This window comes from Castor canadensis, chromosome 11, assembly GCF_047511655.1.
Source record: "Castor canadensis chromosome 11, mCasCan1.hap1v2, whole genome shotgun sequence".
Taxonomy (NCBI): domain Eukaryota; kingdom Metazoa; phylum Chordata; class Mammalia; order Rodentia; family Castoridae; genus Castor; species Castor canadensis.
In genome coordinates, this window is record NC_133396.1 from 7164343 (window position 1) to 7191092 (window position 26750).

The 26750-nt window shown below is 55.2% G+C and overlaps 1 protein-coding gene across 2 annotated transcripts; it reads right to left on the minus strand.

The window, feature by feature from the left end:
• Nucleotides 1-100: 100 nt before the first annotated feature.
• On the minus strand, nucleotides 101-25578 carry Kif19 (kinesin family member 19). 2 transcript variants are annotated; one of them, XM_074045211.1, is made up of 20 exons: nucleotides 25399-25578; nucleotides 23669-23749; nucleotides 12325-12435; nucleotides 11550-11637; nucleotides 11084-11220; nucleotides 10102-10227; nucleotides 9569-9763; nucleotides 7991-8137; nucleotides 6832-6954; nucleotides 5565-5730; nucleotides 4765-4939; nucleotides 4435-4633; nucleotides 3665-3935; nucleotides 3463-3584; nucleotides 2846-2979; nucleotides 2527-2620; nucleotides 2286-2358; nucleotides 1281-1678; nucleotides 898-1057; nucleotides 101-664 (listed from the first exon to the last, which is right to left on the minus strand). In XM_074045211.1, exons 1-20 carry the CDS (start codon nucleotides 25435-25437, stop codon nucleotides 576-578), a joined length of 2928 nt encoding a protein of 975 aa, XP_073901312.1. In that variant the 5' UTR covers nucleotides 25438-25578; the 3' UTR covers nucleotides 101-575. The 2 variants fall into 2 exon arrangements, with proteins under 2 accessions (XP_073901312.1, XP_073901311.1); XM_074045210.1 differs by having other exon boundaries at nucleotides 101-706.
• Between the last annotated feature and the right edge of the window lie 1172 nt (nucleotides 25579-26750).

The following is a 26750-nucleotide window of genomic DNA, read 5'->3' on the forward strand; positions in this document are numbered from 1 at the left end:
CAATGAGCCAGGGAAGATAGGGTGGTGGAAGACAGGGAAGGGAGCTGGGTGAATCTTAGTCATAGATACCCTAGACAAGGTCTAGTTTCCAACACAACCATCAAAACCCAAATGGGACTTTATTGTTAAAAACAAAGGTGAAAAGGCCACTGCTAAGTAACAAAACTAGATTCCCTCCCCAACTCCCAACCTGTTAGCCCCTTCTCCACCTACCCAGGTATACTTGCCCCAGGTGTGGGCCCAGGAGCCCCATCCCAGTAACAGCAACTCTTCCCCAAAGCCAAGCTGAGATGGGACACAGGTCTGTGCAGAGTTTTGGCAAAAGTGTTCTGTCTGGGACTGGGAAAACAGGAAGCCCAGCACCTCTGCCATGAGTCTTGGATTCATCTGTCTTCCCTGTGGCACTGAATGTGTGGAAGGGTTGGGCAGGCACCCCCACAGCTTCTGGGTCTCAGGAGTCATGGCTTTTTAAACTTCTGCTCTCACAGGACCCCCATCTGTCCAGCCTCCATCCCCCATTCCCTGCTACACCCCATTCAGTCTTTGGGTAGAATAGCTGGTTTCAGCAGGGCCCCTCAGTTATGCTGGAAGCGTCCATCCTTGCCACAGGTGCTTGAGCCATAGGGCAGGTTGGTCCCACGAGCAGCTCTTCGGGAAACACCAGCTGGGTTGGGGGCAACAGCAAGGGGTGAGTGGTCCCTGGGGCCTGCAACAGGGGAACAGCCAGGATCAGTATTGCCTCCCATCCCCTCTCCTATCACTCAGACCTTGAACTCACTCGAGTACCCAATCCCATGAATAGTCCTGGAAAATTATGCTTGCAGTGAGGGGTGAGCAGCTTGGCTGGTCTCCTCCCTGGGTTGGCCAAGGCCTCCCCTCCCCCTTGCTGGTACTGACCTGTGTTCTGACTTGGAGAGAGTTTGACTTTGGTCAAAGGCACAGTGACCTTTCCTGGATGCCTGCTCCCAAGAGCTGGGTGCCCACATGCTGGCTTTTTGTGGTTCGAGATGCCCTCTGAGGGACGGGGTCCCAGGAGGTGTGTCTTGAGGTGAGAGAGCTGTGTGGTTGGAGAACAGTGAGTTGGGGCTGAGAGCTGTGCAGGACTCGGCTACAGGGCTCTGCTGAAGCTCGAGTTGTCAGCCTGGGGACACAGGCATTGCGGAGGGTGGAGCCTCTGGGTGTAGTGCAGGGCTGGGGGTGTCCTGGGGCTTCTGGAACAACTTGGATCTCAAGCCTCCACCCAAAAGGTGTCCAGCACCTTTCCCTGCCCAGTGCCTCACCCCTTGCCCTGTGACCTCGAAGGACCGGGACCTCCGCTTCTTCCTCTTCGCCTCTAGTGACTCCTCCCTCTTTTTGCCTGGGTTTTTCTTCTGGCCATACAGCCAGAGCCCAGGGCCATCACCTCGATGCCTAATCCTCTGGGATGGGGCCTCGCCCGTGCTGCTGGACAGGTTGTCCTCACTGGCAGCATGTTGCAGTGTTGGGCTGGGTGGCCTCTTGCAGGCCAACGGGCCTGGTGGCGTTGTATCATCTGCTTCACTCAGTGAGTGCAGGGATAGGCTGCTGCGCTCTGTAGCAGGTGCCAGCAGGTGGCGCCTCTCCGTGCCCATGGCCCGGGAGCGCCGACGGGCAGCCTTCACCAAGATGCACTTGGTACCAGTCAGGATCTCCTTCCTCTCTATAGTGGACACAGGAGCGCCCATCCTGGAGTCAAGGCCACTTCCCAACATGCCTCCTCTGCCATGGCAGAAGTGAGCTGGAGCCAGGATGCCTGGCCTTTATTCCTAGCACCCTCACTTGCTTTTTAAGAAATGTAGGGCACACTCTGAGTCTTACTTTCATCTGTAAACTGGTAAAACTAACCCCTTAGGGTTATTGTGAGGATTAATTGAGACAATGGGTCTAGCCGCCTTATCCAGGGGCCAGGGAGGGATTCAATTAGTACTCACTATTACAGTTATTACTCAGTGGGAAAGGGGGCATGACCTTCAGTGCCAGGTGACCCCATTCTTTGTGTGTGTGTGTGTGGGGGGGTGCTGGGGTTTGAACTCGGGGCCTCATGATTGCTAGCAGGTGACCCCATTCTAATTTCTGATTGCATCCCCATTTCTCTCTGGGTCCTTGAGCAGGTGGCTAGCTCTCTTGGGGTACTGGTGTCGCTATAGAACAGAAGTCACCCACCCAATCAATGCATGGGTACATTTCATAGAGCAGAGCAGGAAAGGACTTTGGGTGGGGTGATCTGAGCAGGCCAGGGCTTGCAAGGCAGATGGGGGCACACGCACCTTTGCAAGACAAAGGAATCTCTGATAGATTCTCACTGCTGTCCGGAGAAGAGTTGATCTGGCTGCCCAGGCCCTAAAGGTGAAGGGGTTGGGAAGGGCTCACATGCCCCACTCAGCAGAGGCAGGGGGGCCTCAGGTGACCATTTTGGAATGACTCCACTCCGACTGCTGGATGTCCCCCAGCCCCTGTCCCCCCTCCCCTCACTCCCAGCAGCAGAGCCAGCAGGTACCCAGAGCTCACCTCCTGGGCCACTAGGCTGCTGACCTGGATCAGAGGTGGGGTGGGCATGGAGGAGCCCTTCGTCTGCCAGGCCCGGGAACTGGCCTTGAACACACTGAGGTTGGCAGAGGAGGATGGAGCAGTTGTTGACCAGGTTGGTAGAACTGAGGTCCTGCCCCACTCCCACCCCCACAAGAAGAAGCTGCTGGTTCGTGGGGAGCACAGTGAGAACCTAGGAGTCCTGGGTCCACACCTGTGCCACATCCTCCCCACTGAGCCCTTATCTGGGTTGGCATTCCAGGAACAGGGCACAACAAGTGGCTTGGAGGAAGTGCCTTACCTCACCATGCCGAGGGGTGGGAAGATGCTGTTCTGTGGGCGCTGGGCTTCAGAGCTCAGCATTTTTATGCTCTCCAGGTCTGACTCTGGGGTCAGTGTGGTTCCTGTTGGGGTAATTTTGGGCAAAGAACTGTCCTGGGGAGGGGAGAGCAGGGGCGGGCAATCAGAAGACTTGGTCCTGGACCATGTTAATAGCACAAGATGACAAAGGTAAGGTACACAGGGTGACATGGACTGGGGCTATTTTCTCTTGGCATTTATTTATTTATTTATCCATTTATTTAAAACAAGATCTCAATAAGTTGTCCAGTTGGCCTTAAACTTGTAATCCTTCTGCCTCAGCCTCCCAAGTGCTGGGACTACAGATGTGCACCAATGAACTGGCTAGGGGCCATTTTAGATGACCAACCCTGACCCTTGGACCTTGAGTGGGGACAAGTGCCAGAAAGGAATGCCCAAGGATGGGGGACCTTACTTAGGCTTGGTAAGGTTTAGGGCTGGGTAACAAAGAATGTAAGCCTGGAATGATGGCAGGCAGTTTGGTCAGATCCCCATGACAGCTACGCGCGCAGGCATTGCCTTGACGGCGTCCCTCTCAGCACATGCGCACACGCCCACCTGCAGGGCCCTGGAGGCCACGCGGTCCATGATGGCGGCCCGTTCCAAGCTGCCCTCCTCCAGCTCCCGCAGATACACTTCATAGAGCTCCTCCAGGTGCTGGGGGACAGCCAGGTTGTAATCTGCTGGAGGAGGGGTAGGACTCAGCGCTGGCCCGCGGACCCTCCGCGAATGGCTCAGACACCCGGGGCGAGGATTCTACCGTCAATGATCTGCCGCTGGCCCTGGATGATCTCATCACAGAGGCTGCGGTGCTGCTCCAGGCGGCGCACGGCCTCTCGGCGGTGGCGCAACGCGCCGTCGCGGAGTAGCGCGTGTGACTGCATCTCGGTGTTCTCCACCTCCAGCTCGTGCACGCGGCACAGCAGGCTGAGCACCTCGCGCTGCTCCTCGGAGCCGATGCGCCGCGGCAGCGTCTCCTCCAGGCGCCGGCCCCGCGAGCGCAGCTCCCGGCAGCGCTGCTCCAGCGCCAGCTGCCGATGAGCACGGCATCAGCGCCAGGCAGCGCCCACCTGCCCAGCCTGGCCTCACCTCTCCAGCCCCTGGCCTCTGGGCATCCAGCTGGCGCTCCAAGGCAAGGCCAATCTTCAAAGCTGTATCTTGGGCCTTGCAACCAGGGGCTGCTCCGAAGCGGCCCCTCTGTGTTCACTTTCTTGTTGCCTTGAACACCACCCACCTCTGGAGCCAGCTCCAGTGGATATCTGCTCAACCCTAGCCCTGTGATGTCCTCAGGGCTCATGATGCCGTGAGGCACCCCTACTCGTGCTGGGGTAAGCCCCAGCACAATAGGTAAAGATCTATAATCCGAGACCCCCTAATTATTATATTGGCTCCTGCTCCCATTTTATAGATGAGGAAAGAACACAGAGGTGAAAGAATTTAGCAAAGTCATCCAGGATTTGTGGTCTGAGCTCCCAGACCCTCTGCCTCCTGTCAGACCCACCTGCCTGCCCCTCCCCAAACCCTGGATACCTTCTCCTTTCGCAGCTTCTTCTGTTCACCCACTAGGGCAGCAATACTCTCCCGGGCTGTGGCTACCTCTGGTGGCTCCAGGATGTCTGGCTGGTCATCACCTGTGTCTGAATCCTTCTCACTGTCATCCTTGGTGTAGGATTCCTTCCTTTGTTCCTCCCGCCATTTGAGGGTCCGCCTGGACTTCTCGTGCTCCCAGCTGTCGCAGCCCCCCCACGAAAGCCAGGGGATTCAGGCCACAGGGCAGGGCAGTGTGTGGCCCTTGGCTCTCAGCTCCACTGTCCCAGCCTGGGGGTCCCACCCAGAGGGTCATGGGGCAGAAGTGCATACCCAGCGATGGTGAGCAGGTGGCGGGAAGTATCGATCTGGACCTCCATAGCATGGTTCTCCAGCTCCAGCAGACGCCTGCGCACGTCCATCTGCTCTTGGAAGGCACTGATGAGCTGCTCCCGTAGCTGCCCCATCTCAGCCTGCTCGCCCTGCCCGCTGTGCAGCTGCACTTCAGCTACAGAGGTGGGAGGGTGGTCAGAGGGGGTGGGCTCAGGCCCACCTGGGGCCCTCTCTCTGTTTTCTTTTCCCAAACCATGGCTCCCACTTCCTGGTCAACCACTTCCTGTAGAAAGACCTCCTTCTCCCACACCCCACTCCCACAGTGCTGCTTTGCGTTGCAGCTCAAAGGTGATTCAGCTCCTCAGTATGAACAGGACTTCAGCCAAAAGTATCCCTGTTTCATCAGCATTTGTTGGAAACCCATCATGGTAAACACCCAAGTCCCAGAGGGAATGGCACCCCTTCTGGTGGTGCCAGCCATGTCCCTCCACTCCCTCCCGCCCCGCCCCGTCCCAGTCCTATGTGCAGCCCCCGGTGTGAGGTCCTACACAGCCAAAGGTTGGATGACTCCCACTCATGTGGTCCCCCTAATCTCCAACTCTCTGACCCAGAGAGCCCGGTCCCACCTCACAGGGGAAGGCTGGAAGACTCAGAGAAGTTGAGTGACTAAGCCCAAGGCCCCCCGCCCAGGAAGAGCCACCCAGGGTCAGCACTACTTGTCCCCAGTGCAATTTGAGATAGCTGGGAGAGGCTGTCAGAGATGGACTCCCATGACCAGACCCACGGGCCCACGCACACACCTTGGATGTGGCGTATGTCACCCGGCTCCAGCCGACCATGGGCCTGGCCCCGCCCGGCCTGTTGGTCAATCTTGCACTTGAGTCGCTGGATCTCTCCCCGCAAGTCAGCGATGATGCTTGTGTACTGGGCGATGTGGTAGGAGACGTTGAGCAGGTTCTGCTTCACCTGCAGAGACCACAGATGAGAGCAAAGGGTCCAGTCACCTCAGGAGCTGGGCCTGCCTCATACACTTACTGAGGCCTCCCTGCAGGGGCTTCTTTTCTTTCTCCCCTCTGCCTCTTCCAGTCATTCTGGATGACAGCAATAGCCTCCTGGTATCCAAGCCTCCCTCCTGACATGTCTACACGCGTCTAGATTATAATCCTAAAGTGCTACTTCTGCTCATTAACCTTCAGTGGCTCCCTACTGCCTGAGGGGAATACCCTAGTTCTTTACCTGGTGTTGAAGGCCCACCACGATCTCTGATTTTGTTTTTACTCCCTGCCCCCACATGAATGTCCTGCTCCAATCGAGGAACTATCCAGCTCTCTCTCTGTCCACACAGACAGCCCACTCCTACTTGCCCCTTCCTTCCCAGACTCAGCAACTGCTGCTGGTATCATTGACCAGCTATTACCAACATTCTGAACTATCAACGAACTATTTAAGAGTTCTGACAGCTACAACTTCAAGCACCCAGGGCATGGCAGGTGTGGAAAGGACGTTCACTGCTGCATGGCACCTTGCTTTAGCCATGGCCCTGCCACACCCACAGATGGCAGGGTCCCAGTGTTCACCAGAGAGCTGAGAACAAGACTTGGAAGCCGGCTCCAGGCTCTGTCCCATCAATGACCAGTCACTCAGCGTCCTTAAGCCTCACTGTCCTAAACTGTATCATGGGGCAGTTTTAACACCTGCCTGATTTTGAGATGGAATGAGAGAATGCGTGAGAGAGCTCAGCGTGGGGCCTCAGTAAGGGCCACCCCTGGTCCTAATATGCTGAGGTGCTGTGAACATGCAGAGGTCTGAATGCACCTCTGAAGAGGAAGGGAAGGTAGATGAAGTGAGAAGAGGAAGTGGGCCCTTGGAAGCCTAGGGTTTCTGGGTAGATAAGCGGAGCTGGAGGTGCAGAGAAAGAGCTGGGGTGACATTGGACTGAGGAACAAGGCCAGTGCAGTGGTGGCTGGCTTTGGAGAGGGTGCAGTGGGTGGCACGGATCAACCCAGAGGCTAGAATCTTGGTCTGGAGGGATGTGCCTGTGGTGGGGGGCAGTCCAGGGGGCCTCACCCTCGTCTTAATATTCTTGGCCCGGCCAGCATAGGTCAGGGTGTTCCGGGACTCCTCAAAGGCGGTGCTTGCTGGACTGATGTGGGCAATCATCACAGTTCGGCTGTTCCCCCCCAGAGAGTCCTGGAGAGAGGGGACAGGGATGTGGCCAGCCAGGGACTGCCTGCCCCAGAGCCCCTTCTGCTGGGCTGTTCACAACACCCACCCTGTGCACCTTCTGTCCCTGCACGCCCCCTTCTACACACACACACACACACACACACACACACACACACACACTCTCACACACACACTCTCACACATTCACTCACACACATACACACTCCCTCACACTCACACTCTCACACCCACACATTCACTCACACACATCCACACACTCACAAACTCACACACACGACTTGCATGCTGAGCACTACAGGGTATAAACAGCAGGGGAGGAAGGAACCCCAGGCCAGTCATTACCAGCTGTGAGACCAAAAGCTTCACCTCTAATCCTCAGATTCCCCACCTTGGAAGGTGACAGTCACTTTGCACCTGCTCCCTTCTCCCCCCTCCCACCTTGTAGGTCAGTCATGATGGACAGGCTGACAGAAATACTATGTAAAACCACAGACCTCTGCTGGAATCCTATTTAGCCCTGACTAGCATGCACCCTCTGGAAAATCCCTTAACTTCTCTGTGCCTCAGTTTCCTCATCTGCATAGCTCACCCTAACTCACCAAGCCACAGGCAAGATTAGACTCATGGGGCAAAGCCCTGGACCCAGAGCCCAGCCAGGAGTGGGCACAAAGTGATGTGGCTGCATGTTGAGGCCCAGGGTAGCCCTGCACAGGGGTGAGGGCCTCCAGCAGCCTGGGACTGACTGTCCACTGAAGCCCCCAAATCCAGATGGCTCTTGGTTCCCTCAGACCCACCGCCCTACAAGAGGCTTCAGCACAGCTCCATCCCCTCCCTGGTTAGGGCTGCCAGATGAAATACAGGACACTCAGTTACCTCTGGATTTCACATAAACAAAGAATGGTTTTAGTTTAAGTATGTCCCAAGTGTTGTATGGGACAGACTCATACAAAACAAACTTTTTTGTCCATCTGAAATTCAAATGGAGCTGGGTGCCTTGTATTTGTCTTTATTTGATCTTGGGGCCTGGCTGCACTGGTACCTTGAGGAGCCGGGTGAGCTTGCTATCACGATAGTTGATATACTTGTTGCTGCCCTTGTCGCTCAGAGCGTTGATACAGTTGCCCAGGGCCAGCAGGGAGCGGTTGATGTGGGCTCCTTCCTTCATACGCTGCCCACGGTTCTGTGTCTGGGGGTTGAGCAGAGGGCAGAACTGTGGCATTCTGGGGTAGGGGTGGGGCTCCACTTCAGCCACCCACCAACAACCTGGTGATCCTGGTTATAGACTCCAGCCTCTTCCCAGGGCCCTCAACAAGTAGGGAGAGCAGGATGTCAGACAGTCTGATCCCACCTTCCTCCCAAGGGTACCTGTGGGCCTTTGAGAAGGTAAGAGTACAGGAAGGCCTGTGAACAAGAGGGACGGGCTGAGGGCTCGGGAGGAAGACTGGGCGAGGCTGGCTCTTTGTTCCCTAGGGAGGCATCATAGCAGTGGCTGGGCTTGTCACCCAGCATCCTGAGGGACAGGGGAGGGGGCAAGTGGTCCACAAGTCAGCATCCCAGGCCATCAGTGTGACCACAGGTCCCAGAGGGCACCAAAAGCATCACAGGGCAAGGAGGGACGCGAGTGTGTAAGGGAATGGGTACATGTGTGTGCGTGTGTGCACAGGAGTGTGGGACAGCGTGTGAACATGTGAGTGTACGTGAGTAGGGCGGACCAGAGCACATATCTGAGTGCGTATGCGTGTAAGAGCTTGTGTGCACACATGGTGCGGAAAGCAGGTTCCTCTCCTTTTGGCCTGCAGGATGGTATCAAGGACAAGGAGAACCATCTCTGCCCCTCCTGGTGACACCAGCTGGCTCCAGTCACTGGAGGGCGCACTCTTTTCTCCCAGGCTATGTACCATGGCCCCTTCAGGGTGGCCTGGGGGCTTTTCTGGAACTCCTCCCTATTTGAACCCGATCTCACATGCTCAAACACAAACCCTGCTCATTCTTTGGTCAAAATCCTTCCCCCTTTCATTTGCTCCAGCGCTAACACAGTGCCGTTACCCAGCGCCCTCACTCAGGTGACAGTGCACTCTGAGCTTGCCTGTTGAGGTGGGCCGGGCCTGCATCTGCAGGGTGGTGCTACCCAGGGCCACAGAGCCAGGCTAGCAGGCTAAGTGCTGAGGACAAAGATGCTTCAAGAAACAGGTAACAGGGAACTTCCTCTGTCCTTGATGTGACTGGCTGGGCCTTCTCCGGGCTTGTCTCCCTGCTGTGAGACTTCTCATCTGGGCCCATTCATTGTCTTCTTTGCCCTTCCCTCCCCTTTGGTTCTTCAGGATGCCTGGGCCTGAAGAATCTCCTCCTCTGGAATATTCCTCAGTCCCTCACCTGAGGGCCCCACTCCTCCTCCCACCTCCCTGGAATATCTTCCCCCCAGCCCCTGGGGAGCAGCCCCCACCCAGATAGCTTCTCTCCCAGTCCCTGAGAGCCAGCCTCACCTGGTTCTCTGCTCTGTTTCCCATGGGGACAGCCCTCCATCCTGTCCTCCACAGCCAGCCTCACCTGGGGGACATTGTCTCTGCTGTTTCCCTTGGGGACAGCCCTACATCCCTTCCTCCAGAGCCAGCCTCACCTGGGAGGCGCGCTCAGAGCCAGCCAGGTCAATCAGGAAGAGTCGGCCCTGCCGCACGTCCTGTAGGATATTTTTGACCCGGCTGCGCTGGCGCACGGCCACCTGGAGCACAGCGTGGGAGCGGGACGATGTCTGGTTGGCGGCCGTGGGCTCCTGGGTCCTCTGCCGGTTCCCCTTCATTAGCAGCTGCATGATCTGGGAGGGAAGGAGGCGGTTTTTGAGGACCCATAGAGGTGTCTTGCAGAAAGAGCCCCGGGCCTGGAGGAAGAGGTCCTGCCTCTGAGAGTCAGGGGTGGGCTGGCCTCAGTGTGCTGAGTCTCGGGACTCTGTGTACACGGAGAGGCTACGTGGCCTGGTCACTGTGCAGGGCAGAGAAGTTGGGGCATGATGGCAGATGTGAATTCCCTTCTTGCTTCCACTTGGGACTGTCTGTGTCCATCCCAGCCCCAGACCCAGCTGGGCACACAGCTGCCCCATCTTGCCCTCCCTCCTGTGTCATCCCTACAACCTAGGCCTGGTCACATAAGACTTGCCTCCTTGGCATTGATGGTGGAGACCTCGGTGATTCCGGCCACCTGAATCACCCCTTTGGAGTCCTCCCTCAGCTCCAGGTACCCCAGGGCGGGGTTCAGCAGGTCTCGGATCATCTCATTGTAGATCTGATAGGATGGGTGGGGAAGGGAAGGGGAAAGCGAGTCTAAGGGCAGGGGGCTTAGGTAAGTACCAGTCCCTCATTCTTCTGAACGAGAAGAGGGCCAGAAGCTCCAGCTTTATGTGCCCAGTCCCCTCTGAGAGAAGCCTGCTGGGGAAAGCACTCTGCCTTTCCATGGTGAGGTTGGGGGCTTCAGCACCCACAGGGAAGCATGGGACCCCACAGCCAATGCTGTAGGAGGCTTCAGAACCAAGCAGGACTTGATCTGCAGACATGGGGCATGGACCAAGGGCAGGGACACCCGGTCAGATGAGGGAGCCCTGCTCATTTCTAGGCAACCATCAGGCTACTTGTCCTGGGTCCTTTCCAACACCTACAAGGCAAGGCTTGCTGGCTGATTTAACACCTGCTGGCAGGCAGCTGCTGGCAGCTCCCCTCGCTACCTTTTCTAAGCTGTCACCCAGGAGATTATCAGCTCCCAGAGGAAGCCAGATGGAAGTCAGCCCACGGGCCTCTGTGCCTTCAGGGTAGATTGAACTGCTTAAGGAATGGATACACCAGAGTGTCTGGGAGGGCAGTGGAGCTCTGTGCTTGCTGACAAGGCTGCTGTGGATTGTGGTATAAGAGATAAGTCTTGTCTTTCGAGCCATGGGGTCCTGAGTTCAAATCCCTGCTCCCTGCTTACTGTATGTTATTGCTCTAAGTCATCTAACCTCTTTGAGCCTCAGATTTTGTAAGGTGGGGCTGTCGTGTGAAAGAGCAGCTGTGACGAGTACCCAAGGAAACTGCTGTGATCAGCTCTAGGAAGGTGGACCAGCCCCATCCCATGCACCTCTTAGCCAAGACTGGTGGTGGGGCCTCACCTCCAGGTAGGACATGGACACCTCATATTCCATGTCATTGCTGGTCTCTTCAATGGCACGGAAGAGGTCGTCGAGGGTGCGAACATAGATGCCAGGTTCATGGTCAGTGCCCAGCATGGTGTAGGTTTTCCCACAGCCTGAGCAGAGCAGGATGGTAGTGATCAAAGTGGGGACCTGGGATGATGCCTTGCTGGGCAGAGGCGTCTGGTGACCCTGTCTGAAAGGCTGGGCCCTCCCAGATGGCCAGGGAAGTGGAGGGGGCAGGAAGATGATGACCCTGCCTGGGGATGGGGGTCTTGGGCTGGAAGGCCCTTAGGTGAGGTTTGAATCAGCCCTATCCTTGACCCCTGCCCCAGCGGGGGCCAGATTAACTGGTCCGTGGAGGATGAAGGGGGGCTTGGTTCTCAAGAAGGTAGGACAACAGGGACATACCAGTCCTCACACACAGTCTGGGTTTTCCCCTCACCTGTAGGACCATAGGCAAAGACAGTGGCATTGTAGCCTGATATGACACCTTCAATGAGGCTCTTGGTGGTGGCCTGATATACCATCTCCTGCAGGGAAGAGGAGACCTGTCAGGGGCAGGAGGCAGACCCTGTCTGTCTCCCTGGGAATGTCAGATAGAAGAGGGGGTAGGAAGTGGAGGAGGAGATGTCTCTGCTTACACCCCTCAGGGGGACACCAGCTTGCACAAGAGCTCAGGACACCTGAGATACCTCCCTCCACAGCTGGCTCCTGGAGGAGCATCTGTTCCTGGGAACATCTTAAAGATGGTGACATAGAGTCCCTAGGAGGGTGTCGGCTTCCCAGTGACTGTTCTCCACCTGCCCACCCCCTCCCCTCACCCTCCCCACAACAGATGGGCTTTGGCTCTCTCCTCCCCTAGCTCCCATGTGGGTCAACCATTGAACGTTCCATGTGCCACCCTGTGCAGGGTGGTATGTAAATGCTAACTCAAGCATGTCCCTGCAGAGGACACAGGTAAGTATACACGATGTAACTGTACAGGTGTGCAGCCATGCAGGTACATAGGTAGGTATATGCCATGCAGGTGTATAGGTGTGCAGTCATGCAGAGACATGTATACTTTCATGATTAGGGAAAGCTCCAGAAAGTGGATCCTTGAGCAAGTGGTAGAGGAAAGGTGATGGTGCAGGGCAGGGTCCCCTGAAGGCCCCTCCCAAGTGGGGCAAAGCTGGAAAGAGGCTCCTGCGTGGCTCCAGGCCTAGGCCCTTCCTCACCTGGGTGGCAGTGAAGTCAAAAGCCACGTCGAACAGGTAGGACTTCTCCCGGGAGCGGTTTGCCCGCAGGATGTCATCAGGGTCCTCCATCGGGTCCATGAGAACCACCATCTGCAAAGGCCCCCAAGGGGAGGCTACATTCACCCAAGGTCCCCAGAGCCGTGGCTGCATTTCTGCCCCTGTCCACTCTCCGAGTGTACTATCTGGATGCTTGGCCTAGGATGCCCAGAAAGGAAGCCTCCTTGGTGACCAGTGACTGCCCAAGAGGCTGGCACCATCCCAAGGGAGCAGAGAGCACCCCAAAGTACAGCAAGTCCCAGATCCCCTAGGGATTCTTTCCCTAACTGCAGTGCCATCCTCATGCAGCCACTATGGAAGGAGAAGCAGCAACATGGCTGGCTTTCAAAACAGGACCTGGTTTGCCCACTCGACCCATACTGCCTCTTCATCGCACAGTAGCACTAGGCAGTAAAGCAATGGCTACTCCCACCTGACAGATGAAGAGCTTAGGGTCCAGAGGGGTATTCGCCCCATGTCACACTAGCCAGTGAGGAGTCAGGGCTTAAAGCTTACAGACTTAACTGCATCTGTGCTGTCATGTAGCCTGAAGCCCTGCTCTGACTCACCCCTCCGAGATGGGCTCCCAACCCACCTGGGAGCTTCTGGCCCTCCCAGGACAGGGCACAGAACCATTGGAAACTGGGTGGCAGGCAGGAAGAAAGTGGCTGGGCTTGGGGACTGCCCACCTGCATCTGAGAGGGGACTAGGGATGATCTGCAGTTCTGAGCCTGAGCTAGGGGTGGAAGGAGAGGCTGCAGAGCACTGAGCTGGAGCTAGGAGCAGGGCACAGTTGCCCAATGCCTGCTGGGGCTCAGGTAGGGGCAGTTGCTCTCTCTCTCAGTCAGTGTGCACGTGCACACGTGTTAAAGAACAGAAGGTTGCAAGTCTAAGAGACCTACTTTCCAGAACAATCTCTGAGCCTACTCCACTCTGCCCAGGCCCCCAGTGTGCTGAGCCTTGTCTTAGGCTCTGTGCAGAAATGCAGAGGGAGAGGCTGGATTCTTACCGGGAGTCCCGTCTTAGGGAAGGGTGGGAGAGTCAGTGCCAGGCTGCTGGATACAACCGATGACACTCCCAGACTCGTGGATGGGCTGGAGGTCGGGGGCATGTGGGACAAGCAGAGCAGGCACAGCAGAGGACAAGAGAGGAGGATCAGGCAGACACTGCACCCCAGTCCTGCCTCTCATTAGGGAAGCTCTGTGGAGGTTGTGTAGCCCTGAAACCCTGCCCTGACTCACCCCTCCATGACGGGAGAGTCTCCTCCCCTGTGTGAGGGGAGGGACTGCTGTGTGATCTCCCAGCCTGGCCTGGAGACAATGCATGTGACAGAATAAATGCTCATGGGTCTTCCTTTAAGGATCTGTGAAGTGGGAAGGAGGTCACCTGGTCCCTGCACCCATGAGTCTGCCACCAAATCTAGAATGGTAAAAATGGGAAAAGGCTATCTAAAAATTAAGAGTGGTGATTCCAACCTTGTCATGGAGAAGGTCATCTGCTCCTTTCAAGCCCTGCCCTGCTGCCCCCTCTAAGTGCTGCTCTGTACCAGGAGTGCCTGGGCTCCCTGGGGCCTTCGCTCAGCCAGACAGCCAGGGGAAATCAGCGCCCAGTGCTCCCCTCCTAATGAAGCAAGGCCTGTTCCCCAGGGCCAGCAGAGCTGGGCGGAGGACCAGATGGTGACCTCAGCCAGCATGGGCACCTCCCAGTCCCCTCCTCTACTATAGAAGGGGAGGGGGCAAAGAGGAATGGGGCTGTTGGGGGGGGTGGGTAGGTAGGAGGGCTTCACTCCCCGTGCATACTAACAACAGCCAATCTTACTGAGTCCTTTAATTCGTGATTACTGCCAGCCAGTGTCATATTGATAAGAAACAGAAGAGCTTGATCTGACAGATGCACTGTTCACATTATCCCTGGGTGCTCATTTGGCCTTGAGCAATAAAATACTGTACAAGTAGGTAAACTGAGTCCTAACAGAGCGTAAGGCATTGAGGGAGATGGGCTATTTATAGGGCTGCCCCAAGGGGGCAGAGATGGCGGCTGTGCTCTCTTCCTGGATCAGCAGGAGACCAGGGCTGGTGATAGTCTCAAAGAGCCAGTCTGTGAACAGACAAGGCATATGGAGGGGGCAGAGGAGGCTGATGGTGGCAGGCAGCCAGTCTGGAAGCACAACTGAACTTAGGGAGGATCTAGGAGATCTGAAGTGGGTCCGTCTGGGACCCCATGTCAAGCCTAAGGATTTAGGAGACCCAGAAGGAAATGACCTTGGTACTCCCAGCAGAGTGCCCTCCACATTCTATGTCTGTCCTGGGATCCACCCCTCCCCTTCTCTCCCTGGCACCTGGAGCAGGTACACATATATGCTTATTGCACCCAAACTGGCTCAGCCCTCAGGTAGCTGGCACAGCCCCTTCTGTGCTGCTCCAGGGTGAAGGGAGGGGAACTGACATCCCAGGAAGCAAACACCTTTTTGATGTGTGCATGGGGGGTGGGATTGGGGTTTGAACTCTGGGTTTCCTGCTTACAAAGCATGCTCTCTTCTGCTTGAGCCACACCTTTGGTCAGTTTCTCTCTGGTTATTTTGGAGTTGGGGCTCTCACAAACCATTTGCCCTGACTGGCCTTGAACAGCTCAACCCTCCCAATCTCAGCCTCCCAAGTAGCTAGGGTTACAGGCTTGAGCCACCGGTGCCTGCCGAGGCAAAAGTCTTATTAGGGATTCTAGGGAAGCCATCTAGAAGGGGGGGGCTCCAGGCAGGCTGGGCAGCAGCTTTGTGCAGGGAAAGAAGGCCCCTCCCAGCTGGTCAAAGACTGGTGACCTGAGGAGCTAAGTAAGTGCAAAGCATCTGGGCCTGCACTGTTACCCGAGGGACCACCTGTCCCCAGACACTGGCCACATCCTCAGGGCCTCAGTCCCAATGCCCTCCTAAGTCTCTTCTAGGAGCTGGTCTCTCACGCAGGATGCCAGCTGCTTGAGCCCTTCTCAAGTTTCAGACCTAGCTGAAGATAAACCCTGGCTCTGGGTCCCCTGGCATGGGTCACCTGGGAGGCAACAGGAGCCCCACCAGCTGTACCAGCTCTTGCCTCAGGTCCAGTGCTCCTATAGACATGGACAGGGCCCCCAAAGTGACCTTCAGTGCTGGGGAGAGTGAGCAGCATGCACTGTCTTCCATACCCCACTGATGACCTTCACATGACCTCCAGCCACTGCCAAGTTCACCTAGGCATCTGGTTCCTTTGGTATATGAATGCTCTGGCATCAGTGCACTGTCAGTACCACCGCCATGACCCAGCTTAAAGAAGGCTTTGTCTGGGCTCTGCTGTCCAAAGCTTCACCCTCATTCTTGTTCACTCAAGTGCACAATGGAGTCCTTGTGCCCCTTGACCAGGTGTACCAGAGCTGAGCTAGCCAGGGTGGGGGTCTCTAAGTGCTGCCAAGCAGACCAGCCTGGGGCAGTCAACACCAGTCCAACTCATTTATGGAGCACCTTCTACATGCCAAGCATTAAGCAAGGTCCCAGGATGACAGAAAAGTGAGACCAGGTGTCCTGCCACCTGACATTACCAGCTCATTTTAATAACAGGGTGAGTGCTGGCACATAGAAGAAAGAATAGGACCGATTGGAAGGCTTCCTTGAAGAGGTGGCAGTGGCATTGTGTCTTAAAGGATGAGCAGGAGGTAGCGGAGAGAGGTGAAGGGGGAGAATATTCTAGAGAAAAGTGTAAGAGGTGAGAGGCAGATGGTTGGTGTTTCTCAGCTGGGATTGCTGAAGTCTCATGGGAGGAACACAGAGTTGGAAAGGCAGCTTGGAGTTTTACCTTCCATCCCCTCTGCCGGCATCTCTGCAGTGCAGACCCCAAAGCTCATGTGTATCCACCAAGGTGAGCACACTGTGCCCCCTGCCTGGGTCCCCCTATGAACACATACCAGCCCTACTCTGGGAACCTCCTGCATATCATCCGAGGTCCCCATCCCTGGCTGGTCCATGGCCTAAGCCCAGTGTACACTTGCTGAGTAAAGCTGCCTTTGATGGGGAGCTGTGGGTGCACCCGGCACTGCACTAAGGGCTTGGCATGCACTTTCTCATTTCTTCTGACAACTTGTAGGTAGGCTCTCTGATTCTTCTGGCTGAATTGTGGATGAAAACTCACATTGGATAAGTAATTTACCCAAACACTGCACTGCAAACTACACAGCCCATTAGATTCAAAGCAATTAGGTTCCAGACTTAGCTGCTCACCACAGCTCACCCACCTCTGCCTCTCCAAGCGAGAGCATGGGCAGACAGCTGCCTCACTGTCTTATTAAGGGTTATTAATAGGTGTGCTCCCCCATCCATTTCACATTCTAATATTGAAGTCCTAACCCCAGGACCTTAGACTATGATCTTAGACTGTGTATTGGTAAATACAGTAGCTGTGGATGTAATTGGCTAAGTTAGGGTGAGGTCCATAATGGGATAGGGTGGGCTCTTAAGCCAGTATGACTAGCATCTTTAAAGAAAGGGGAAATCTGTTGGGTACAGTGGCTCATGCCTGTAATCCTAGCTACTTGAGAGCCTGCGATGGGAAGAATCAAGGTTTGAGATCAGCCCGGGCAAATAATACACGAGATCCCCTTCTCCAAAAACAACCAGAACAAAATGACTGGAGGTGTAGCTGAAGTGGTAGAGGATCTGCTTTGTAAGTGCAAAGCCCTGACTTCAAACTCCAGTCCCACCAAAAATAAAGAAAGGAAAGGAAGGAAGGAAGGAAGGAAGGAAGGAAGGAAGGAAGGAAGGAAGGAAGGAAGGAAGGAAGGAAGGAAGGAAGGAAGGAAGGAAGGAAGGAAGGAAAAGAAATCTGGGCACAGACACACATAGGCAGAAATTGACATGGAGAGATGAGAAAGCAGTTACATCCCAGAAAAAAGGCCTGGCCCAGATTGCTCTGCCACCACCCTGATTTCAGACTTCAGGCTGCTAAGACTGTGAGATAATAAACTTTGGTTGCTCAAGCCACCCAGTGTATGGCACATTGTTACAGTTGCCTTGTAAATTAATGTGCCACCAAGGTGGGCTTCCATGCCATGGGGAGGCAGGTGCAGCATGGGCACTCCTATAGTTCATTCCTATGCTGGTGGCCAGGGGTTTTCAGTGTTTGCCAGAGAATGGGAGACAGGGCCAGGAGAGAGACAGTGGGCAGCTCACGGATCTGCTTGCTGGAGGTTTCCTCATTTGTGAAAGTCTGCATGTGCCTGCCTGGCATACACCCATACACCTGCATGGTGGCCCCAGGCCTCTAACTCAATAAAGGGCCTGCTGTGCATGGCTTCCCTCTCCATGCCCTGTGTCTCAGCCCTGCTTTTGTTCAATGAATGTGTGAGCTGGATCTCTAGACCCACTGGAAGGCTTTGGGCCTGGAAGCCCAAGATCCTACAGAGAAGCAGGGCCTTGGGCAGCCCTTGGGCCTGAGCTGTGTCCCCATCAGGGACCAAGCTCTCTCCTAGCCTTTTCTGGATCAGAAATACTTCACACAAAGCATGCTGGGTGCTCATCCCCCTGGGCAGGAATAAGTGGTAGGTTCTTTGATCAGCTATGCAGTTTTATCAGGATTCTTTCTGGCCTTCCAATGGCTGAACTTGGACCAGGGTTTTTCAATCTTGGAACTATTATTTCTTTATTGTGGTGTCATCCTGTGTATTGCAGAATGTTCTAGCTACTAGATGGCAGGGACACTTTTCCCCCAGCTGTGACCACTGGTAAATGTCTCCTCAAGGGCAAAATGGCCCCTGGATGAAAATCATTGACATAGAACCTTCTCCACCTTCTGAGGGAGGGGAGTGTACCACAAATGGGACTCAGGCAACACTGCTATGTGACCTTGAATCAAAAGCATTACTTCCCTGGTCTTGAGTTTGGCCCAGTTTGAGATCAGGGAGGACCAACAGGGCTGTAGCCAAGAGAAAGGAAGCCACACCAGCATCCCCAGCTAACCCAGGAGGCCTCAGGCTGCCTCTGGCTTCACCTCCAGTCCAGGGGGTGAGGCTCACAGCCCTTTTTTTCTCACAGGTGAAAACAAAACATGGCAAAACCAAACCAAACCTTGACTCCAGGTGGCTATCACCTTTGTAAGGCTGCTTTTGGGGTTTGTTTGTTTAAGAAGGAGAATTTATTGCTGGTCATCTTTCTACTTATACAGGTACCAACCTGTGAATCCTTGATAAAGGAGACTTTCATTCAGGAAAGGTATCCCTGGGTTCTGTCAGCCTTTAGGTTGGACACAGAAGGCCAGAATAGAGCCTGCTGAGCTTATAAAGTCATCAGGCCCAGCTGGTTACTTGGGACAGAGCCACAAAACTCTGAGGACCCCAAGGCTCTGGATGAAGGGAGGCATGACATAGAAGATGGTCTCAGGTGGTGTCTTTCCAAGGGTCTGCAGATGCCTTTATCACAGTCCCCCAGGCAGTGGTGCTTGTGAATCCTAGATTGCCGGGTACCACCCAGATTCATACATTTGGAATCACCCACCAAGCTGCATTTTTAACAAGCACCCTCTCTTTGTTCCTTTAATTGCTAAGTGTAAGAATTCTTGTATCCTTGCATTATGCATAATAGCCCAAAAGTAGAAACAACCCAAATGCCCATCAGCAGATAAACAAAATATTCCATGTCATATTTAGCCATGAAAAGGAATGGAGTTCTGATGTAAGTTATAATACAGATGAACCTCAAAAACATTACAGTAAGGAAAAGAAGCCAGGACAGAAAGAACCACATGTTGTTATGATGCAATTACATTAAATGGCAAGAGTGGATGGTATAGAGATGAAAGTAATTGAATGCCTGCCTGGGCTGGGAAGGGAAAGGGCTGGGGGATTGCTTAAGGGGTGAGGTAAAGAATCCTTGCATCCTCTCTTGGTCATTTTCTACTATGCTCAGCTCTTGGGGACAACAGAGCCAAGAAGCCTCCAGATGGTTAGTAAGCAGGGGAGATCCTCAACCCACTGTACCCCACACGAACAAGTGGGTTAAATGCAGCTGCCCCCAGCGGCCCTTGGCATCTGTCACTTTATACGTTTCTTAACTTCCATAAGAGCCTCATGTGAGGGCACCTAGCCAGTGGAGCTGGGCCCTCTGGATCTCTGAACCACAGTTATAGAGTCTTTGTTCTATTTGAAGCCCAGCTCTGTCCCCACATCACAAGCTGCAGACCCTCCTGCTTTGCTTTCTTTCTCCTTTATCCCTCCAGCCAAGAGGCTGGACCCCCAGGAGGGCCTCTGCCTGGCTCTGCAGGCCCCCAGGAGCAGAGTGTGGCAGTTGGGCTGCAAGAAGATAAATGCTAATTATGGGATTATGTACATTGTCTGTTGACTTAAATCCTACAGATAAACACAGCCTGGAAGGGTCAGATGTGTGGGCACTGGTGAGGAAGTGGATGGAGAAAGATGGCAGGAGCCTCTTATCCCCAGCCTGGAACACCCTCCAGAGCTCCCTTCCACCCCTTGGCCTCCTGGCCAGGTACAGATTCAGGGTTCAGTCCCACCCCAAACAGAAGCATGAGCTCCCAGTACACTCTTCCAGGAACACATCGTGGTTTGGTGGCCCTGAAGGGAAAAACTGAGAACTCAGACACAGGATGTGGGAGGGAGGAGGCCTCAGGGTTTTACTTAACCTTGGGACCCGAAGCATCTCATGTCCAGCCCTTGAGATAAACTGCTAGATAACCCCTAGCAGGTGGCAGGAGGGTGTCACCCACTGTGCATACAGAGTCCTCCAAGAAGGACCCTCTAACTCAGGCATGATGATTACTGCTACACAGAACCAGGGCTGGGAACCCCAGGCCTACCAGACACCTGAACAAATCCAAACCCTAGATCCAACTTCCCAGAATTCTGGCACCCTGGCCTCTTGCCCTTCAGGACACTTTGCCTGTGGGAGGGCCTGCCTCTGCCAAGCCCATGGAAAATGGGGCTCCTGATAGCCCCAGGAAAATGGTGCCTAGCTCTAAGTAAGGCTGATAGGGGCCTCACAGCAGCCCCAGCCAGTGGTGACTCAGTCTTCTTCCACCTCTCTCCACTCAGGACCCACTGGCAGGTAGGCCACGGCAGTGCCCACTTCCTGCTGGCCACCAAGGGGGCTGAGCCTTCAGGAGGGAGCTCTGGGCTGTGCCACAGGTACCCCTTCCACTTCACCCCCTCCCCTGCCCTCAGATGGCTCCAGCAGAGGAAAGTAACCCACCCATCCCCAAGGGAAGGCGGTAGGCAAGAGACACGGTCCAGATCCAAGACCAGAGGAAGCTGGTTTGGGGAGCCCCCAGACAGGCCAGTCCCCACCGGCCATGACAGCCATAGCAAGGAAGCAAATGCCACAGGCTTGGTAGAGGTGGGCCCTCTCACAAAGCAGGTGGACAGCCCAAGTGGACCTCTTTAGAGGAGGCAGGGCTGGAAAGAAACACTCAGCCATGTTGTCCTGGGTAACAAATTCACCCCACTGTCTCACCACTGGGCCTCAGGCCTTGGGAGGAAGGAGAGAGCCAGCTGGCTGTGGCCTCATCAGTACAGCTGACCCAAGACTGGAGCCCCAAGCCTCCCTCTGGTCCAGGGCTGAGGATGAACTCTGCCATTACTGGCTGATCAGAGTGGGAGGCAAGGGAAATTGATCATCCTTGGATTGTGTCTTTTTTTTTATGGTGGTAGTGGGGTTTAAATTCAGGGCCTCATGATTACTCAGGCAAACACACTGCCACTTGACCCAAGCTCCCAGCCATTTTTGCTTTTTTTAGGTTATTTTTCAGGTAGGGTCTGGCATTTTGGCCCAGGGCCAGTCTCTGACTGCAATCCTCCTACCTATGGCCTCCAGTGATGGGATAGATTCATGCGTCTTAACCTCCTAGTTGTGTGGGTTTGTCAGGGGGACAACTGGCTTTAGGAGGTTCTCAGCTTCTCAAACTGTAGTAAGAATGGTGAGGCCAGGCCCCCAAGACAAACCCATCTTTGAACCAGATGGGAACAGAAGGAGCTGGAGACAGAAGCCTGAAGCGTCAGCATAGAGAACCCTGTGCCCACACTGCTCAGACAGCAGGCTCTGTGTCTCTCTGCTGTTGAAGGGGCAGGCCTGCTGGAATTGCCCAGCTGGGGTCTGGTGGAGGTTTAGCTGGGCTGGACTAGGCTGGACCTGGAGGGAGGCCTCCCCTGCCCTGCAGAGACAGAAAGGAGCCAGTGTTTGCCGAGCTGGCACACAAGGGGGCTATTCCCTGGACAGGGAGTACTCCTATCAGTTAACATTTACCGGCCACCATGCTGGCTGGGAGCCAGGAGCCTCCAAGAGACATCATTGTCCCAGCTCCAAGGACCCGATATCCTTGAGGACAAGTCAGACAAACAGGGAGCTTGGCTGGAAGGAACCTTCTCCTTCTCCTCCTGAGTTCTTGGTTCTTAAGGGCTGGACGGCCAGTCCAGCAGCCCTAGGGACTCTGTCTCTAACAGACAGTGACTCACATCAAGGATGTTGTCCCAGTGTGCCAGGCACTGGGGAGTCATGTAAATCCTTTATCCAGCAAATACCCTCTAGAAATGGCACTATTACTGCTGTCCCCACTCAGAGTGCAGAACTGAGGCTCCTTGGAGCAAGCAGACACCCACCCCCTCCCACACACACACCAAGGCCACACAGCTGGCAAATGTCAGACCCACACTGTGCTACTGTTCTATTTACAGGCATTCACTCTGTTCCAGCTGGCCTTGGCCTTGGTCTCCCCAGCCATCCCCGCTTGCCCCAAGGACTTTGAGGAAAAATGGAGAGGGAAGTGAATCAGGGACAGGTACCAGGGCTCCACTGTGCCTGCAGCTGTACTGCCATGGTTGGAGGAAGAGGTGTGGGGGTCATGCCCTCCTGGGGTTTGGAGGCTTTGCTTTGAGGTGTGACTCTTGGGCTTCCCAAGTCCAGTCTGAGGGACCTGGCCCCGGTGCAGCAGGTATCCATGAACTTTTCTCTGCAGCACAGGGCGGCACTCTGACCTCTCCAACTTACCAGCCCACTCCACCACTCCAATGACTCCTGGTACTCGGGAGAAGCCAGCAGCAGCAGCAGCAACCACAGAGCAGAGGGAAGGGGTCACTGACAGCCTCTCATATCACTTGGCCACCAAACCTGTCCCTGCTGCCCTTACCACTGTGACTGTGACAACCACAGCACCTGAGTCTTCAATTCCCCACACAAACAAACATCCTTGCCATGTCTGCAGAGTGTGGTTTGGCCCTGCCCACATCTCCGGTCTCCTCTCACACCTCTTGGCCCCCCTCCCTCTCCTGCTTGAGTCACTCTGCTCTTTCTCAGTTATGCAGTTGTACTACAATCCCTCTCACCACAGGGCAGGCACATTCGAGTCTCTCTGGTGGCAATTTCTCCCCTTGAGCACACTCCTAATTATTACCTTTTCTTTAACCCTCATTTCAGCTCAAGCAATATCTTCTGCCACTCCCCTCCTTCCCCAAGAGGACAGGTTGGCTTCAAACCTGCAATCTCCTGCCTCAGCCTCCCTAGTGCTAGGATTACGGGTGTGCACCACCATGCCCAGCTCAAGCACTATCTCTTAAGGGAATGCTCCCCCACCTCCAGGACTAGGTCAACCCCCTTATTTACTCTCCTGGCAGTTTCCTTCCTTCCTTCCTTCCTTCCTCCCTTCCTTCCTTCTTTCCTCCCTCTCTCCCTGCCTCCCTTCCTTCCTTCTTTTTTTTTGCAGCCCTCAGCTGTTTGTTTCAATTCTTTCATGAATGCCCGGGTCTCCTCACACTGGACTGTAGGAAACAGAGGGAGGACAGGCTCTTTTCTGTTCACAATAGTTCCCTGGCTCCTAGCACAGTCCCCAGCATGCTGTAGGTTCTTGGTAAATATTACCTCGTGTGCCCTGCCCTTCCCCATCATGGTGACATGAGGGCCAAGAGAGCAGGCAGACAAAGACTTTGCCAAATCTGATCATTCTGGAGGTGAGCTTTAGCTCTGACCATATAAGAACGTGCTCTATGGATAGCAGACATACTAGGATGGAAAAGTCAAACCATGCCTGGGAAATAAGTGACCAGGGCCCATCCAGGCTACAGAAGCTCTCAGCTTTCCTTGGACCATCTAGCAAGGCTTCTCAGGAGAAGAGCCCTTGGTTTCCTCAGTGATGTCATCAATGGCACAGCCCAGGGTTGGTAATAGAGGAGGATGGTGCCATGAGCCACAGATCCCTTTCTGCCCTCAGCAGTTGCAAGACAGATCTGAACAGGCCTCTGCCCTGCAGCTCCTGACTGTGGTGGCCCTTCATACCTGCTCATCCACTTTGTGGGCAATGAGGGTGGCTCCTTCCTCCAGCTCTGCCACGCTGATGGGCCGGACTCTGAGCGCCACCTGGAGTAGGGGGAGAGACCAGACCCCTGTGGTTAGAAGGAGGGGCCAGGCTAGGCCATGCAGGGAAGGATGAGAGGGTCTCAGGATTCCTCCCCCAAGCAAGGTCCTGGGTTCTCCAGTGTCCAGCCATCCCAGGCTCCTTTGTCCCAAGAAAAACTCCAACAGGTCACTGCTCAGAGGGCAGTAGGTTCACAATGTGCTGGGCTGTGTCTGAGTCTATGAATCTCCCCAGGAGCCCGTGCCTCGGGGAGATCCCCCCGGGGAGAGAACTGTCTACTCAGGTCGCATCAGTAACACACTCAAATTAAACATCCATGGCTCCCTTGGGTTTGAACTTGGAGCACTTGGCACTGGAGCAGGTTATCCATGACTGTGAATGCTGCAGCTGAAAATGGTGGGCTGGTTGCAGTATGACCGGGCAGTTAGGACCTCGTCATCCTAAGGACCTGTGACCACATCTTAACAACCCCAGGAAAGAGTCACCAAGGGCCCCTCCTCTGTCTACTCACTAGCCAGTGAGAGATGCTGGATCTTCATTATGTGCATGGGCCTCCCTACGAGTGGAGTGGGTGAGGAAAATGTTTTTTCTGCCTATCCGAAGGGACACATCTGTGGGTATGTGGGTGGAACTAAGGCACCCTAACTTCACTTTCAGAGGCACTGCACGGCTGTTAGATCATCTTTATGGGCCTCTTCAGGGGACCCCATCTGGGGAGGGGAGGGGAGGGCCCTCCCCGGCAGCACTTGGAGCTTTGATGAGGCAAACCTTTTCAAAGCCCATTCCCAAAGTCAGGGCTTGCCTGGGGGCTCAGGGTGAGGCTTCCCGTTGCAGAAGTAAGGCACCCTACAGAAGATAGGGTGTCAGGGGTAACAGGTAACACTAGCCTCCAGTCTTCTCACCGACATCTGTTGTTTGTAAAGGCCCATTCCCATGTCTCAGAAGTAGAGGCTGGGGAGAGGAAGACCCCCATACACCCTCCTAAACCTCACGAAGCCTTGGTGTCACTGACTCTCCCCAGCTCTTTGTTCCAGTCTGGCACCACTGATAAACAAGACTTTCTATCTCCAGTCTCTACCTGCCCTACCTCCCTCCAACCCCACATTTGTCCCAGGCACCCTGCATCTTTGAGGTCTCTTCCAGCACTTCTCTGAGGTATTTAGAGATCTCACTTGGACTGTGTGTTGGAGCCCAGTTTCCAGTCATTGTCGCACCCTTGCCTGGGCTTGTTCCTATTGGTGGTCTCCAGGTCCCTTTCTTTCAGACCCACTGCCAGGCTGGGGTCCCTCTGGTTCACCAGGAGACCCCCACCTTCTTTCTCAGGCAATAGGTCAGATCTTTCCTGGATCCAAGAGTTGTGCCCCAGAGGCTACTCAGGCTTCGGGGTGGGGTCCCCGGGGAGTAGGATCCTGGGGGAATAGGGTTGAGGCTGGGCTAAATTTCCAGCCTCAGAAGGAGGCCACAATACCTTCTGGACACCTGTTCTCTAGGACTTGGGCAAAGTTGTTATGCACAGTCCCAGACCCTGTCCCTTGAATGTCCTCTTAGTGGACACTTGGTGTCCCTTTAGTGGACAGTGTTGGGGACTGCTTGAGGTAGTCCGATTCCGGCGGGGGGGTGTCGTGGGGAAAGGGGAGAAGGAGGCTCTCACCATGAGTTGCTGGTCCTTTGAGTCCCCGCTTTCCTTCATGCTTGCGGCGAGCGGACGGGCTTAGGCCGCGACAGTAGGCATGGCCGAGAGGCAGCAGCCCCACCGCGGTGTCGCCGGGTCGCTCTCCGCCGCGGCGGCTGCCTGACAACCCGAAACCAACAACGCGCCCGTGGCAGGGGCACTGACCAGGAGGCGGGGCCTGAGGGCACGGCCGGCGACGCCCCGCCCCCTGCGCCCGCCCCGCCCCCTGCGCCCCGCCCTCTGTGTCCGCCCCGCCCCTGCTCCCGCCCCCGCCCCCGCCCCCGCCCCCGCCCCTCCGGCCACGACTGTCTACCTGGGTCTCCAGGACGCGGCTGGCAGCCTCGTGTTTCTGCGGGCATCGCTACAGTGACCGGTGCCTCTGGTGTGGGCAGTTTGCACCCACTGTCCAGAGGCAGACGGGTGGAAGAAGAGTTGCCTCTGTGCCCTGACTGCCCGGTGTCACAGGGGGAGCGCCTGGCTTAGCTGAAGGGTGTGTTACAGAAGAGTCCGCCACTAACAAACAAGGCCCTATGCATATACCCAGTATCTAGGTCAAGGTGGATAGGCCCGACCCCCGCCCTGGTGCTTTTCTTCTGGTTCCCTGCCTGCTGGAAGATTCGATTTTGCGTGAGAAATTCTAGGTCAAATGCAGCAGTCTCCATTCTTGGTGACAACAGACAACAGCAACGATTACACACCCAGGGAGCACAGTGGAACAATTCCTGGCCTCAGGAGGGCCCAGGAAAACAGGATTGCCTCCAACTTGCTTTTCCGCCCCCTCCAGAGAGCCCAGCTTTCTGCGTGATGTTAGAGCGCTCCCTGATTCTGGTGACATATCTTTTGTGTCATTGCCGCCCCCCCTCACTGAAGCTGAGCCCAGCAGCCCCTACAAAGAGCAGAGGGGGAGCTGAGATGGGGTTAATTTCCCAGGGAAGGAGCTGAGAAAGGTAGCTCTCCTACGCCTCACATCCCTGGGGGCTATCTCAGACGCCTGGCACGCACCCAGAGGCAGAGTGTGATGCCACCTGTGCCCTAGGACTGGCTTCCCCACTACCCCAGAGGAGCTTGTGTTGGGGATAGTTATTAATAAACAGTGACAGGAAGCAGCAGCTGGCTGCCTGGGGTTTGATAAATACATAGGCCAAGGAAAGCTTGGTGGGAACCAAAGCCTCCTGCAGGGTTCCAGGATTTTGTCCTGTTCTCTGGCCCAGGCTGGCTCATTCTGCAACAAGAACTGGGTATGTTTTGAGGACTTGTCTTGATTGTGTTTTAGACCCCGGAATTGACTCTGGTTGGGTCAGTCAAGGAGCCCCTGGTCAGTTGGGCTATTT

What these genes read in the sequence shown, in the direction of transcription:
- Kif19 (XM_074045210.1), bottom strand. Translation starts at nt 25,437, where the DNA reads ATGAAGGAAAGCGGGGACTCAAAGGACCAGCAACTCATG. An exon ending in TTGACTTCACTGCCACCCAG is followed by an intron (nt 11,638 to 12,324) that starts GTGAGGAAGGGC and finishes TCTTCCCTGCAG; the next exon opens with GAGATGGTATATCAGGCCAC. An exon ending in GCAGCCTAGTGGCCCAGGAG is followed by an intron (nt 2,359 to 2,526) that starts GTGAGCTCTGGG and finishes CTTCACCTTTAG; the next exon opens with GGCCTGGGCAGCCAGATCAA.